Source organism: Fragaria vesca, linkage group LG3, assembly GCF_000184155.1.
Source record: "Fragaria vesca subsp. vesca linkage group LG3, FraVesHawaii_1.0, whole genome shotgun sequence".
NCBI lineage: Eukaryota > Viridiplantae > Streptophyta > Magnoliopsida > Rosales > Rosaceae > Fragaria > Fragaria vesca.
Genome location: NC_020493.1, coordinates 7,571,310 through 7,584,701, shown reverse-complemented (window position 1 = coordinate 7,584,701; position 13,392 = coordinate 7,571,310). Strand labels below are relative to the sequence as shown.

Below are 13,392 nucleotides of genomic sequence, written 5' to 3'. Positions count from 1 at the left end.
AAAAAAANAAAAAAAAAAAAACAAAGAGTTTGCTATGTATATATATTGCGCGTGGGGTGCACGTGCTTGTTAAAGCTGTGGACTAGAAAATTCTGTGACTAAATTAATACCGACTTGGATCTGATTCATTTTTTTTCGCTCAGACCAAAATTTTCAGGAAGAAAAATATGGGTGGAATTGTATATCAGTATCACTCTGTGCTGCATTTCCCCACATTCTCATCTTTCAGCAAGCAACCCAAGTATGGAAAACCCATTTTCTCTCTCAAAGGTAATGCTTTCTTCACTTTCTTGGAAGGTTCTTGTTAGAATTGGGTTTGATATCAGTTGGAGATTAGATTCAAAACTGTTCAAAGTGTTTAAGCTGTCTTTCATATGGTCATAGACTAGTGTTCAGTTTTTGTGTAGATAGATTGGATTTTGATTCCTGTTTTGGTAGCTTGGAATGAATAATTGGACATTTTGTATCAGAAATGAAGTTTGTTGTTGCTGGTTAGGAACTGAGGGGTCAATTTTTTGATGCAGCTTGTTGAATTTGGCAGACATTGCAGATGTGGCTTTACCGTTTGAGAGGAAGGGGCAGAAGCTAATTGTGAGCTGCAATGGGTCTGATGAAGGAAACAGAAGAGGTCAGTCTTCCAGGAGAAGTACAGGTTCAGGAAGAACAGCAAAGAATGATGAAGCTAAGAAACCTCGAGGTGGGAGGAAGTCCAAGTCATCTAACCAGGAAGAAATCATTTCTCTGTTCAGAAGGATACAGTCTTCGATATCCAAGGAAGTCGAGTCTGTGGACACTAAGAAGATAAAGTCTGATGCATCTGAAGAGAAGCCGCCCTCTGCTGAGTCAATTCTTAGGGTTCTTCAGGGTGGATCAACAAAGCAAAGAGGTAATGTAGATGAATACCATGTTCCATTTCCGATACCACATTTGTAATTGAACATGCACTGCTCTCAGTTGCGCACTATGTCAGCCAGAAAATGGAGAGTTGAAGTCATTTATGGTGGCTAGTTTGTTCTAGTTTGTTCATTCACATATTGTTTCTTAGTAAAATGATTTTAACTATGCAGAAGTTAAGCAGGACAGACGAAAGGTTGATACACAAGAGCAGCGAATACAGGCTAATCCATCAGTAACAGACTTCAAGTTAACGCGTCCACCATCCAAATTCGTGAAGAGGTCTCCAATTCCATCATCAGCACACATGTCAAGGCCACCAGGAGAGGTTCTTGAGACGAAAAATGGAGCATCGGTAACCACTGCTGTAACCGAGTTAGAGTTGGAAAGAGTAGAAGAAATGAAACTCCCTGAGCTGAAAGAACTGGCAAAGTCTAGAGGGATGAGAGGTTACTCCAAACTCAAAAAGAAGGAGCTCGTGGAACTGCTGAAATCCTAAACAGTGGAGTACCTTTCGCCCTCTAAGACATGGATTGTGTTATTACTTGAGACGCTGTGCAGTCCTATGCTTATGTACCAAACTCTAACAAGCAATCACTTTTGGATGCAACTGACTTCTAATTGCAACTTTCAGATTTCTCCAAAGATTTAGTGTTTCTGAACTCAAATTGCGAATTCAAACAGAATACCATTGTACAAGGCCATTAAACGAATACTCTCGTGTTTGGCATCCATGCTCACCAGATGAGAGTAGATTCACAAACACATGTTCGGTAGCAAAGTGGTATCTGGTGTAACAACCATCAGATCATAAAGCAACCACATTTGACAAAAGCTGGTTCTAAAAATGAAACTAAGATAAATATTATCTGCTTCCTCGTATGTCACAACAGTTGAAACACGCAAGGTCACCAAGTTCTTAAGATCAAAAATACTCTTACATAGTCTTAAAGAAAAGGAAATAACGTCTGATACACTGAAACTGGAAGAAAGTAACAGCTTGCCAAAACCAAAACAAAATATCTCCAAGATTACGGGATCTGCCTAAACAATTGCTTGGGACTTGTTAAGGATGACTCCCTCATATTTCACTTGGAACCACTTCATTGCATCATCCTTTGTAACTCTGTGCTGAATTCCAACGCGGGCCTTGCATCTGCGACGACGGCCAACACGGTACCCTGGGCGCTCAAGAACAACAAAGAAGTCCATACCGTAGATACCGGTGGAAGGGTCATACCTGATAAAGTAGCAAATGGTTAGATATATTCTACACTAAATTCAAGTGCGCCACAAGGAAATTTGCACACACAGCTTTAGTATAGTTGATTGATCAAACAACTGTTAACTCATTGTCACAAGTATGTCACACTATCTGGAACCTAGAAACATGAAAGCATGTTCTCATGATATATCATCATTCATGAAAAACTCAATTAAAATCAGTGTGTTGCTTATGGAGATAACAGTTCAGAGAGTGAAGGCCACATATGTACTACATCAGCTTATCACTACTTATTCCATGTAGTATATCACACAAAATGAGAATGACCAGTAAAAGAAAAACCATTTTATTAACCCTAAAGCTATCTAAGTGCATATGAGGTACCCAGATCAAACCCAAAGAGTATCCAACAAACAAGTCCCAAAACAGATAAGAAATGAAACTTAATCATTTGCACACTGAAACACAAATGCAATTTTATGCTCAGGCTCTGGTGTTCAAAACCATATCTCAACTAATCTCTACAACACGAATACAAGACCAATAACATCACCATATGAAAAGCACATCCAATGCACAAAACCATTTCGAAAGAAAAGGGTCAAAAAGTATCAAAAGCACTCACTTAATTCCAAGATCGATATGCTCCTGGATACCAAATCCAAAGCATCCAGTGTCACTGAAGTTCTTACGCAAAAGCTCATACTCCTTGACCTTCAACCCACTCTCCAACAGTTGCATTGCCTTATCTCCCCTAACAGTCACATAGCACGCAATCTTCTCGTTACGCCTGATCCCGAAAGACCTCACAGTGTACCGCGCTGCACACAATCACAACCCAATCCCACAGTCAACACCAACAAACACATAAAACCCTAGAAATTAAACAGAGCGAAACCCTAAAAATCAGACCTTTGGAGAAAACAGGGGTCTGGCCGCTGAGTTGCTCCAAGACCTTGGCGGCCCTGGTGAGGCGATCGCCGCTCTCGCCGACGGAGATGTTGAGGACGAGCTTCTGGACCTTGATTTCCCTCATGGGGTTCGCGAGCTTCTTCTCCGACGCCTGCAACAAAAATTAGGGTTTTCTACAGATTGTTAGAATCAGCAAAATCAACAGAAGCTTGTTCAGATTCGAAGCAAGAGAAGAGAGATTAGAGAGAGAAGGAGACCATTGGTGAAGGCTTGGGTTGGTTGGTAGAGGAGGCAGAGCAGCCGAAGCTCAGAGATGGTGTGTAAATATAAGGGTGGCTCAGTGTGAGGTTTGCTAGGGTTTTTGATACTTATAAGGGCCCCATGTGGGCTTAGGATCGGGCCTATTGGGTCAGAGATGTTAAGCCCAGCTATATTCTTTTTCACCATTGTAGTTTTTTTTTTTTAATAATTAGATTATTTTTTTTATGAGAACAATAATTAGAAATATTTGTATAATCAAGCTTCAGTCTTGTTCCCTACATAAATATGTTCTTCACTACTAAAACTAGTGAATTTTTGCACTAAGAGAGTGTTCCTCATATGATTTATGTCGACAGATTTTCAAAGCCTAAAACGTTCCTTAATTATATAAATTGCCGATGAAAACATTTTCGCTGTAATATCTTTTTTTCATGACATATTCCTCGGCGGATGTTGTTGATATCACTTTTGCAGAAAGATTTTGGTCACCTAGAGTGTTGCTCGTATGCCCACCAATATTATCAGTAATTCATGTGTTCTTGTGATATAAATGAAGATTTTTCCTTGCTAACATTGTTTTTCCTGGTCTAGTATACTTTGTTTTCCCAAATCAACATGCAAAATAACGAAATCGTGTGTAGCATTTTCAAATAACAAACATCATAAACCGATACCGGCATTCACTTTATTTCTGTTTTCTACGGAGTGTACAACAATGATGCCAATATTTTAACTTTTTAAGGTAGCTCCAAGGAATATGATTTGACAAATTTTACTCCTAATTCCTACATGAAGATTTAAGCAAAAACCTATAAGAAGAATCTAAGAGTATCTCCACTCGTACTGAAATAACGCAGCAAATTGTTACAAAACAGGAATGCAGCAACTAGCTACAGTCCTAAATATCGAGATGACAACTCCTGTAATCTGAAACTTCAGAGCTTCGGCGCCTAATGCAGAAACCTGGAGCATGTCTACAAGTATGGAAAACGAGACAAATCCCTTTCAATGCGCCACATTGTGTTGCAAGAATCCACACAACACAGTAGCTATAATTGCCGGTTTGCAAACTAAGGCAGGTGCCCTGATGTTCGTATCAACCTGACTAGAACATATTTACACGAAAAAACCATGGCAGCACAAAAGCTATTACCAGGCATGCCATTAAAAAATTGCAAAATGGCTGTCCTCGCCAACATCCTACATTCCTTTCTGATGTGTTCGCGCCGAGACCCGAAAACCTTCTTTCATTCCACTCCTCCAAAAATCTGTTATCCCCAAGACCTGTAACATTTTTTGCATTCTCACCACAAATTTCACACATTCTGCACAACAGAAAAAGGAACAGATCTCAGTTTTGATCCTTGATTGTAAGGATTCGGTAGTGCTACTCCTTGGTACAACCTTTAAACTTGTTTAAGGAACTAACAAAAATGTATTCCAGAAATAAATTTAACAGAAATTAACTGTGTTATTTGAAGTAGCTAAAGGCATTGCATAATTGTTGGGAATTAAAAACATCACTCTTTCTCTTCTGCTACCTTTGGATGTTCCATATCAGATTCCCCTTTATAAACTAGAATAATATATATAAGAATAGTACAAACTCTTCTCTTATTACCAAACACAGAGTCGTAACAATTTCATAGATCATTTTAGAGCGCCACAATCAGTAGCATGGAGGACACTTTGAACTTCTTATGACTAATAATTAGCAACACAGAGATCATAAGATTCTATAAGTGGTAAATGGTCTGGTGCTGTATGATGAGAGAATTTACATCTTATCTATAAAAATGGAGAATCCTTGCTATGTGAAAAAGCAGTACAATTATATTTTAAGATGGTGGTGGTCTAAAAAAAAAAAGTACAGTAATGATAAGACTCATGTCAAGGTTCAGTTCATTTTGACCTCATTTTTCCAAAAAGAAACCTCACAAAACTTGGTCTACTAGGAAGCTTGTATTGAGCTCATATATGAACAGACATATAAACAAAAAATCAAGATCAACAAACCAGATATCATGAGCTCAGAGTATCAAACACCAAAAGAAGAATGACACTTCAACTTAACAAGACATGCATACAACACTTCCTCACAGCCACAAAGCTCATGGTACATTTGTTATTGTAAAGCAATTTAAAAGAGAAAGAATTCATGGAAAACAAAAGGGGACAGAAGGAAACAAGTACCTGTTTCCTTTTAGCTTAAACCATGCTTCAGCACAATGAGCATGTGCAATGCCTAATTCATCTTTACACCCACAGCCAAGATGAATTAAATCCATCGAGACAGAATAAGAACTACTTTCTGTTTTTCTGTCCGGTGATTGATCAGAACTTAAATGGCAAATCCTACAAACACTTTCCCCCTCCCAATTATCACCAAATCCTTTACGACTCCCACATTTGATATTTATCACATGTGAATCCCTCTCTGCCTCAGGCACCTTCATCTTTGACTCTTCCACCTTACTCGACCCCATTTCATCACACTTGATATTAATCACATGTAAATCACTCTCTTTCTCAGGCACCTTCATCTTTGGCTCATCCACCTTATTTGACCCCAGTTCATCACCCTCTACACCCAATCTTCCATCATCTCCAGTAGCACGAGAAGCCTCACCAGAGTCGATGACAACCACACTCCCAGACACATTTCCATTAGCCAAATTGCTTGAATTCTTACTAGTTCCAAGCTCAGCATGACCCGAAACATCACTACTATTACGCTGCTCACATGCCTCCTTATCATTCAGTCTCTCAACCGCTTCTGCACCTACTGCCTTATTAGACCCTAACTCACCACCTAATGCCTTCAAATCTTCAGTTTTTCGAATAGCAGTGGCCGCCTCAACAATGACAGACTCAACAACTGACCAAACAACAGAATTCCTTGATTTCTCAAGGGTATTCTGATCAACCCCACCCAACACCACACTGCTACCTTGGACATCATGTGACCCTGCATCCATAGCTCAACAAAAAAGAGTCCCCAACCTCCCAAAGATTCAAACTTTCACAAACACCCACCAACAAATCACACCCTATAACAAAACCCAATTCCAAATATTCACAAAGAAACCACCCACCTCTAACGAATAATCTTATCTCTTTTATAAACCTTAAACAATGTGATCAAACTGGAACTGAGTAAACCAATCAAACACTCCAGATATAGTAACAATCTCCAATAATCAAAAACTCAAATTTTCTAATCACTGATGATACAAAAACAACAAAAGCTACAAACTTTCTGAGAAACACCCAAACCTTGTTCTCCACAAAGGACCACTTCAGCTCCAAGATATTTCAGATCTGGGTCCTTATCCAAATCCAATTCCCACTGCACCAAGTGTGTGATTTCATATTATGAGGAATTGGGTTTAATATTATTATATGTAGGGAAACTGTGTGCTTGTGTTTAGAATAAGAACTGAGCCAAAATGCAGTGTTAAAATGAAGAATAAAGACGTTGAGTGAAGGAAATTTGAGGTAGAATTTGTATTAAATTATTGATGGGGAAGTGTGGATTGCTCTGTGAAGCAGAAGATAAGAGGGACGGGAAATTTGGATTGTATTGAAAGAATCGCTATCTACTAATTATTAATTGTAGGGGTGATTTATTTCCTTTTTAATCTGAAAGCAGGAAGTGCAGGGAATATGAATTTACAGATTCTTGGTAAAGTTGCTTCTTTTGGGGTATTTATCATTTAATTGGTTAGTTCCATTTGGCATTGATTTTGGCCTTTTGGGTAAAGTTTTGAATAGGTAAAAATCATGTGAGTGTGTTAGAGTGTTTGTGCCGCGAGTTGTGGAACCAGTGGATGAGGTTTCTGAGTTCTAGACTTTTAGTTGTGTTGGCTTCCTTATTGGCCAAGTAATCCTAGCCCTGTCGTGTCTCTTTGTTCAGTCTTTCACTCTCATTCCACATGAAATACAATCCTAAATTTTAGTACAAGATTTTTTTTGTTTACTTATTGGATCAAAGTATTCATTGATTACAAAATACTCTAATTGAATCGAGATTTGAAAGTATTCTTAACCGAGTAAACAACTAATGAAAAAGTCAAACAAAAACGTGCCAGGTAACAGAAAATTTAGTTACTCTATGATAATGTAATTAAATGTAAAACTCTTTTTTTTTCCTATCAAAACTTAGTGTGAACCTTAAATTTTATCAATTGGGTTGTCATTATGATGCAAGAGATACTTGATAATTGATATGAGCTTGAACTATATTGTAATTCATCTGCGTCATGGGGTTATACATATTTTTCTATAGATAATTGTGGTCATTTTGCAAGGTTACAACCTAGAAGAGGCAAGATTGGTAAAGGACTTAGTTTATGATGCTCAGATTAATTTTTTTCAATGTGTATTTACCAATTGGGTGAGGTGACTTTACTTGAACGGAAAACTACTTATTTCTTATTCTCGATACACATTATCTCTAATTGGTCAAAACATAGACCACACTGGTCTAATTTCGTGTGATTTGGGGGAGTGTTCATTTGTAGTTTTGTACTAGAGAAGTTGAGGATGACTTAGATGACAAGCCTGTCATGGTCTTCAGGGATTAGCTTAATAGACTTTGTTGTGCTTATAACGTTACTAAAATGTAAAATATATCGTTGTAGACTTCCATTTCATCGTCTTCTATTGCAACAAAACAGCATTACTTTGATTTAGTAACACAAATTCACAAATATAGGATCTCCCTTTATGTAAACTAACAAAACATTTGAAGAAGAATGATTTAAACTAAAGTGCTTTGTTTCAAAGAAAGATGCCTAAAGCAAATACTAAAATGGTTTAGGTTATACTTTTGATGCATATTCCATTTAATTCACTCAATCCTTGACCAAGTAATTCAGCATCATTTATACAGACTGTTTCCCTTTTCATCTTTTCTAGCTCCTCTTTTGGAGGGAGAGGTATTGTGGACACAATGAATGGGATCAATAAGTGGCCATAATGTGATGGTACAATTTTTCCTTGCAGGCACAATAATAGAATGAAGTTTCTAAAGAGATTCATCTGATTAGGATACACAACAAAAGCAATAATTGCAAACAGTACCGAGTCAAATTTGTCTGTGCCACAACTGGCTAATTCTCTCAACAACCCAAATCCATGAAACTCTTTAAGAATGTACTGTTGAAGATAATGGGGTACCAGGTACTTGTTGACCTACACTGAGAATTCTGCACATGAATCTTACCCAAGAAGGTGGATAATGAAGGCTGGCCTATGTACACATCATGTACCCTAACAAGTATTAAGGACTATGAGCTTGACAAGGAAACCAGGGGTTGGCAATGGCATGTGGTACAACTCACAGTGGACTACCATTCGGTCCATTCCAATGTCTCAATCACTGGTAGGAGGGTAGCACCACAGCTATGACAGCTAACCTTTTTATGGTGATGAGCACACTTTGTTTGATTAGGAAAAGTCTGAGATTTCAGTTGGTGAGTTGGCCTTCTTTCTGTGGACTATGGTAAGATGCAAAACTCATATACAGTTGCACTTTGATGGTGGATTTGAGACTTTGTTGTTACCGAGGTCCAGAAAGCTCAATGGCTTCGATGATGAATGAAGAGTCTTGCCGAATATCACTGTAATCCCTGGAGAAACTGCAAGTCCTGATGTCAGATGGGTTGGTGCCACCTTGTGGATCTTCTGACTGTACTGATTGCTCAACAAGACCTTCCAAGATCTTTAAGACATCTGACATCTTGGGCCGGAGGTTGGGGCTTGACTGAGTGCACTGCAGAGCCAACTCCGCGCATGTTTCAAGCTCGGTTACATCAAAACATCCTTTTAGATCCCTGTCCACTAGCACTTCCAGTCTCTTCTCCTCGTGTAAGGTTCGAACCTGCATGTCCACAAGAGGCAAAAATTGATCCCACAATAGAAAACAGTAAACAAATAGATACTTGTGCAAGGGAAAAACTATATTCATGCAGCTTAGGAATACACCAGATGGACGATGCCTGCCCCAGTTCATTTTAAGGGTACTCAACTCTATATAGTGATCCACGGGTATAAATTATATACAGAGTTTATGTAACCAAATGAGCTAACAAGAAAAAAATGCACGACATTAGAATTGCCATACCTCTCTATAAACAACCAAAAAGCATGTAAACCTTACCCAATCAAGAATCATTCCCTTCTGAACTTGACCATTTCCAGCATCTAATGCCTTCTGTCCTGTTATGAGCTCAAGAAGCAGTATCCCGAATCCAAAAACATCAGTCTTTTCAGAAGACTGTCCTGTGGAGAGATACTCCGGAGCTATGTGTCCTACAGTGCCCCGCACTGCAGTAGTGACATGTGATTCCCTCTGATCTAACAATTTAGCAAGCCCAAAATCACCAACGACAGCTTCAAAATTTTGGTCAAGCAAAATGTTTGCAGCTTTCACATCCCTGTGAATAATTTTTGGATTACACTGTTCGTGCAAGTATACAAGTCCACGGGCAGCCCCAAGGGCGATACACAGTCTTCTGTTCCAATCCAATGATGGTCTATCTCGACATGTCTCTGTTTACAAAAATCAAAATACAATCAGGGCAAGCCAAGAAATAAAAGAGCAAAGATACTTGGATATATTTTGAAAGAGCTTTGAAATGAACAGCCCTTTGTTATATAACAACTGCCCTTTGTTATATAACAACTGATAAGATTTTCTCTGGAAAGTTACTAGTCAAAGAAAAAAGATTGTAATGTTACAAGGGAAAAAAGAATTCTTGTGAGATATCTAGAGAGGGGTAAAGAGAAAGAGGATGCCGGTGAAAGCAAGAAAATGAAACAGACCTCTTAGCCGGTCAGCAACACTCCCATTTGGCATATAAGGATAAACAAGCAACCTCTCGTTTGTTGTCATACAAAATCCAAATAAACGTAGAAGGTTCCGATGCAAAGCCAAGCCTATCATTTCAACTTCAGTTTGGAACTGAACTTCTCCAGTGAAATTTGGATCTCTAAGTCTCTTAACTGCCACCAGTGTTCTATTAGGAAGACATCCTTTATAAACGACTCCATATCCACCTTGTCCTAGGATGTTCTTGGAACTAAAATTGCTCGTTGCAAGTTGCAATTCACGATAGGAAAACCTCTTCAGATGACTTATATCTAATTCGTAATCTTGCTGCACTGCAAATTTGAATGTAAATATGTCATATATATGATCATGTTCTATATGCTCCATACAATGAGTTAAAGTAGATTAGGAAGTACCATAAGATGTAAATAGAAGACGAGATCTGTACCAATGCACCCAACAAACAAGCAGCATCACAGAAATAACAAATGTACAACTAATGCCAAGAGCAACAGAAAGTACCCATCGATGGTGACCACTGACTTCTAGTGGTGAACCTGTATCTGTGAGAAAATGCCCCTGAGTATTAGTATATCTAATGCAAGGCACAATGCACTTTTGATTGAGAGGTCGAGTCATGTTACCATTTACTGGTTTTGACACATCCATGCAGATTCGTGTTGAGTCTGTTGACGAAGGATTGCAAAGAAAGCTGTTCCCTGTGACACTGCAATGAAACATATACACTCTCATCAGGTGAACTTGTATATTAGCTGAAATTACTCTCTGCTAGAGATAGTCTGCAATTATGGAGTATAACATTATAAAACAACATCTCTTGCCTCAGAGGCTCAGATGATCTCACCTGAAACCTTTTGCCAGTATTTTTGGTGTGGGCCCACTAAGATTATTAAATGATAAATCCCTGTGTATATATAGTTCACAGAAATTAGAATCACTAACAAATATCCTGAATTAGGAAAACAAGAAAAAATAATACACAAATTGCAAATGGCGGAACACATACAAGAACGAAAGTCCTGTGAGATCAGCAACAAGGCTGGGAATTTGACCATTCAACTTATTTCTATTCAGCCTCCTGAAAACTTGGATGGACAGGATTTCAAACACAAATGGTTAGAGAAAAATGCTAAAACAAGAGTTATTCTTATAGCAAACACTGAATCTAAATCAGCAATAAAAGTGCCTAATCCATTGCAAGCCTACTCACAAGTAACTTAGATGAGTCAGGAACCCCAAAGAACTCGGAATGTTTCCAGAAAACTGGTTACCCGAAAGGTCCAGAGTTTCAAGCTGCGAAAGCCTCCCTATCTCAGATGGGATGGGACCAGATAACTGATTGTTTTGTAGCAACCTGCAATTGTAGAAAACTAGAAACATAAATTCAAAATCCAATAATGCAAAGAAGATTTATGGACTAACTTGACAACTCCATGTTCAAATTCTTTCATAATTTCAATATACAAGATTAAGATAACAGCAGTTACATATACAAATCCACATATTCAGAGTAAGACCATTCCTTTAATATTTTCTTATATGCCTATTTGCACACTGATTGCATGCATCTCTCTCATGTTTTTGTCAATTTGTATACAGATGACTGATTGTCTGCTGATTACTGCTGATTACACACATCTGTAGTAATCAATGTGTTTCCTTTGAGTCTTTCCTATCTAGCTTAGTTTTTTGGAAGTCCTCAATCTAAATAGTACTACATTGTCATGAAGAAACTTTAAACAAATTCATAATCTTCTTCAAATGTTTTCTCACAGAAGCCAAACACAAAACAGTGATATACTCCCTTTTTGACATAGTAGGTTTATGCGTTCAACATAAGTTAACAAGAAAGAATTCAATTGAATTGACAATGAATCAAAACCCAAAAATAAAGGCTTACAATGTCCGAAGATGACTCAGATTCCCAATACTCGGCGAAAGCATTCCAGATAACCCCGAGCTGCCCATTGCACTAGCACAAGTATTGACATTGTATCATTATTCCAAGTTGTCTATTGCCAGTAAACAGCAACCAATTGCTAGAAATTCATAACTTCCCTATCAACTCTTTTCTTTCAAAAGAAGACGTGCATTTTTCTTGGCGAACAAACAGAAATAACATAATGGAGAGAATGAGGAAACACTTACAGGGAGATTACATATCCCTCAGCAGAGCAACCCACCATGTTCCAAGTGCATGGATCAACCGAGTTGATATCCCACCCACCCATTACAAGCAACTCATCCTTCATCTCCTTCTTCACTGACATCAATGCAGCCACTAAACCACACAAAAAACCAAACAATATGTTGCAGTATCAATCATACAACAAAACAAAAAGGAACTGCATTTGGGTTTTAAATCTTGGAGGGGCCAGACCTTCAAAGTTGACACCTTTGGGGGAGAGCAAACTGTCAGAAGCTGCAAGCAATGAGATGCACAAGTAGAGGAAGCCAAACCCAAGAAGCAGCTTTACGTTCTTTTTCATGTTTAGCAAGAAGAAGACGACAACTTTGCTCAGGGACCTTTATAACTCTCTAAAATTTGCAGTCTCAATGATGGTGTGAATTTGATAGAACAAACCACTAGTTACGGAATCTCTCTTTACTGTGTTTATTGCTTACCTCGAAAAACCAATGAAGATAAAAATACTTCATAAAACAAAAGATTAAAACTTGGTTTAAGATAGTAAAACCAGGAAGCCAGCTCGAGATTTGGGAAGTGACAGAGATTGTCTCCTGTTACTAATATGGTGGATGCTTCTGTGTGGTTGGGTTTATTTATTTTTTTTCTATTTTTTAAAGAAAGACAACTAAGCCATTTTATCGATTAAGAAATAATACAAATACAACATAAATATAACACACTCTTAAAAACAATGAAAATAAGAAACTATACAAACAACTTATATGATATAAGTTAATTTAATATTGTAAACACTATAATAGGCATTATGATCGGTAAATCGTAACTATCAAAATAATCTGACACAGTAGGCTTACTAAAAATACTTCAGAATAAAAGTAAGCTAAATAAAAATACTTCAGAATAAAAAAAAATTTTTAAAAAAAAACAACAACAACAACACTACTTTATTTTTTTATGTTGTGGCCGTTTGATTTATAAACTTTGACTGTATGGACGGCGTGGATTTGTGAAATCTCAGTGTTCTGTTTGCAGTAGCAAATCATTGTTATTTAGAGGCTAATGGCGCCAATTTTGAGGCTGCCGCTCTATTGGACT

At 37.9% G+C, this 13,392-nt stretch overlaps 4 protein-coding genes across 5 annotated transcripts; 1 reads left to right on the top strand and 3 right to left on the bottom strand.

The window, feature by feature from the left end:
- Positions 1 to 143: 143 nt before the first annotated feature.
- On the top strand, positions 144 to 1,526 carry LOC101302333. The gene is made up of 3 exons (XM_004293921.1): positions 144 to 270; positions 542 to 886; positions 1,068 to 1,526. Exons 1-3 carry the CDS (start codon positions 168 to 170, stop codon positions 1,391 to 1,393), a joined length of 774 nt encoding a protein of 257 aa, XP_004293969.1. The 5' UTR covers positions 144 to 167; the 3' UTR covers positions 1,394 to 1,526.
- A 212-nt stretch (positions 1,527 to 1,738) lies between these two features.
- Positions 1,739 to 3,369, bottom strand: LOC101302044 (60S ribosomal protein L11-like). Its single transcript, XM_004293920.1, has 4 exons — positions 3,289 to 3,369; positions 3,032 to 3,182; positions 2,745 to 2,940; positions 1,739 to 2,134 (listed from the first exon to the last, which is right to left on the bottom strand). The coding sequence occupies exons 1-4, from the start codon at positions 3,289 to 3,291 to the stop codon at positions 1,939 to 1,941; spliced, it is 546 nt and encodes a 181-aa protein (XP_004293968.1). The 5' UTR covers positions 3,292 to 3,369; the 3' UTR covers positions 1,739 to 1,938.
- A 504-nt stretch (positions 3,370 to 3,873) lies between these two features.
- LOC101301561 lies at positions 3,874 to 6,640 on the bottom strand. 2 transcript variants are annotated; one of them, XM_004293918.1, is made up of 2 exons: positions 5,486 to 6,640; positions 3,874 to 4,617 (listed from the first exon to the last, which is right to left on the bottom strand). In XM_004293918.1, the coding sequence occupies exons 1-2, from the start codon at positions 6,268 to 6,270 to the stop codon at positions 4,398 to 4,400; spliced, it is 1,005 nt and encodes a 334-aa protein (XP_004293966.1). In that variant the 5' UTR covers positions 6,271 to 6,640; the 3' UTR covers positions 3,874 to 4,397. The 2 variants fall into 2 exon arrangements, with proteins under 2 accessions (XP_004293966.1, XP_004293967.1); XM_004293919.1 differs by having other exon boundaries at positions 3,874 to 4,576.
- Positions 6,641 to 8,804: 2,164 nt separating this feature from the next.
- Positions 8,805 to 12,637, bottom strand: LOC101313495 (probable LRR receptor-like serine/threonine-protein kinase At5g45780-like). The gene is made up of 11 exons (XM_004295537.1): positions 12,529 to 12,637; positions 12,297 to 12,429; positions 12,049 to 12,120; positions 11,359 to 11,502; positions 11,155 to 11,226; positions 10,993 to 11,052; positions 10,772 to 10,854; positions 10,544 to 10,690; positions 10,121 to 10,459; positions 9,456 to 9,847; positions 8,805 to 9,176 (listed from the first exon to the last, which is right to left on the bottom strand). Exons 1-11 carry the CDS (start codon positions 12,635 to 12,637, stop codon positions 8,856 to 8,858), a joined length of 1,872 nt encoding a protein of 623 aa, XP_004295585.1. The 3' UTR covers positions 8,805 to 8,855.
- Positions 12,638 to 13,392: the final 755 nt, after the last annotated feature.

Coding starts and splice junctions, on each gene's coding strand:
- LOC101302333 (XM_004293921.1), top strand. CDS start 168: ATGGGTGGAATTGTATATCAGTATCACTCTGTGCTGCATTTCCCCACA. Junction 271..541: donor ACCCATTTTCTCTCTCAAAG/GTAATGCTTTCT, acceptor TGAATTTGGCAG/ACATTGCAGATGTGGCTTTA. Junction 887..1,067: donor TGGATCAACAAAGCAAAGAG/GTAATGTAGATG, acceptor TTAACTATGCAG/AAGTTAAGCAGGACAGACGA.
- LOC101302044 (XM_004293920.1), bottom strand. Junction 2,941..3,031: donor GACCCCTGTTTTCTCCAAAG/GTCTGATTTTTA, acceptor GATTGTGTGCAG/CGCGGTACACTGTGAGGTCT. Junction 2,135..2,744: donor CATATCGATCTTGGAATTAA/GTGAGTGCTTTT, acceptor CTACTTTATCAG/GTATGACCCTTCCACCGGTA.
- LOC101301561 (XM_004293918.1), bottom strand. CDS start 6,270: ATGGATGCAGGGTCACATGATGTCCAAGGTAGCAGTGTGGTGTTGGGT. Junction 4,618..5,485: donor TTTAAGCTAAAAGGAAACAG/GTACTTGTTTCC, acceptor TCTGTTGTGCAG/AATGTGTGAAATTTGTGGTG.
- LOC101313495 (XM_004295537.1), bottom strand. CDS start 12,637: ATGAAAAAGAACGTAAAGCTGCTTCTTGGGTTTGGCTTCCTCTACTTG. Junction 10,855..10,992: donor ATACTGGCAAAAGGTTTCAG/GTGAGATCATCT, acceptor GTTTCATTGCAG/TGTCACAGGGAACAGCTTTC. Junction 9,848..10,120: donor TGTTGCTGACCGGCTAAGAG/GTCTGTTTCATT, acceptor TTTTGTAAACAG/AGACATGTCGAGATAGACCA.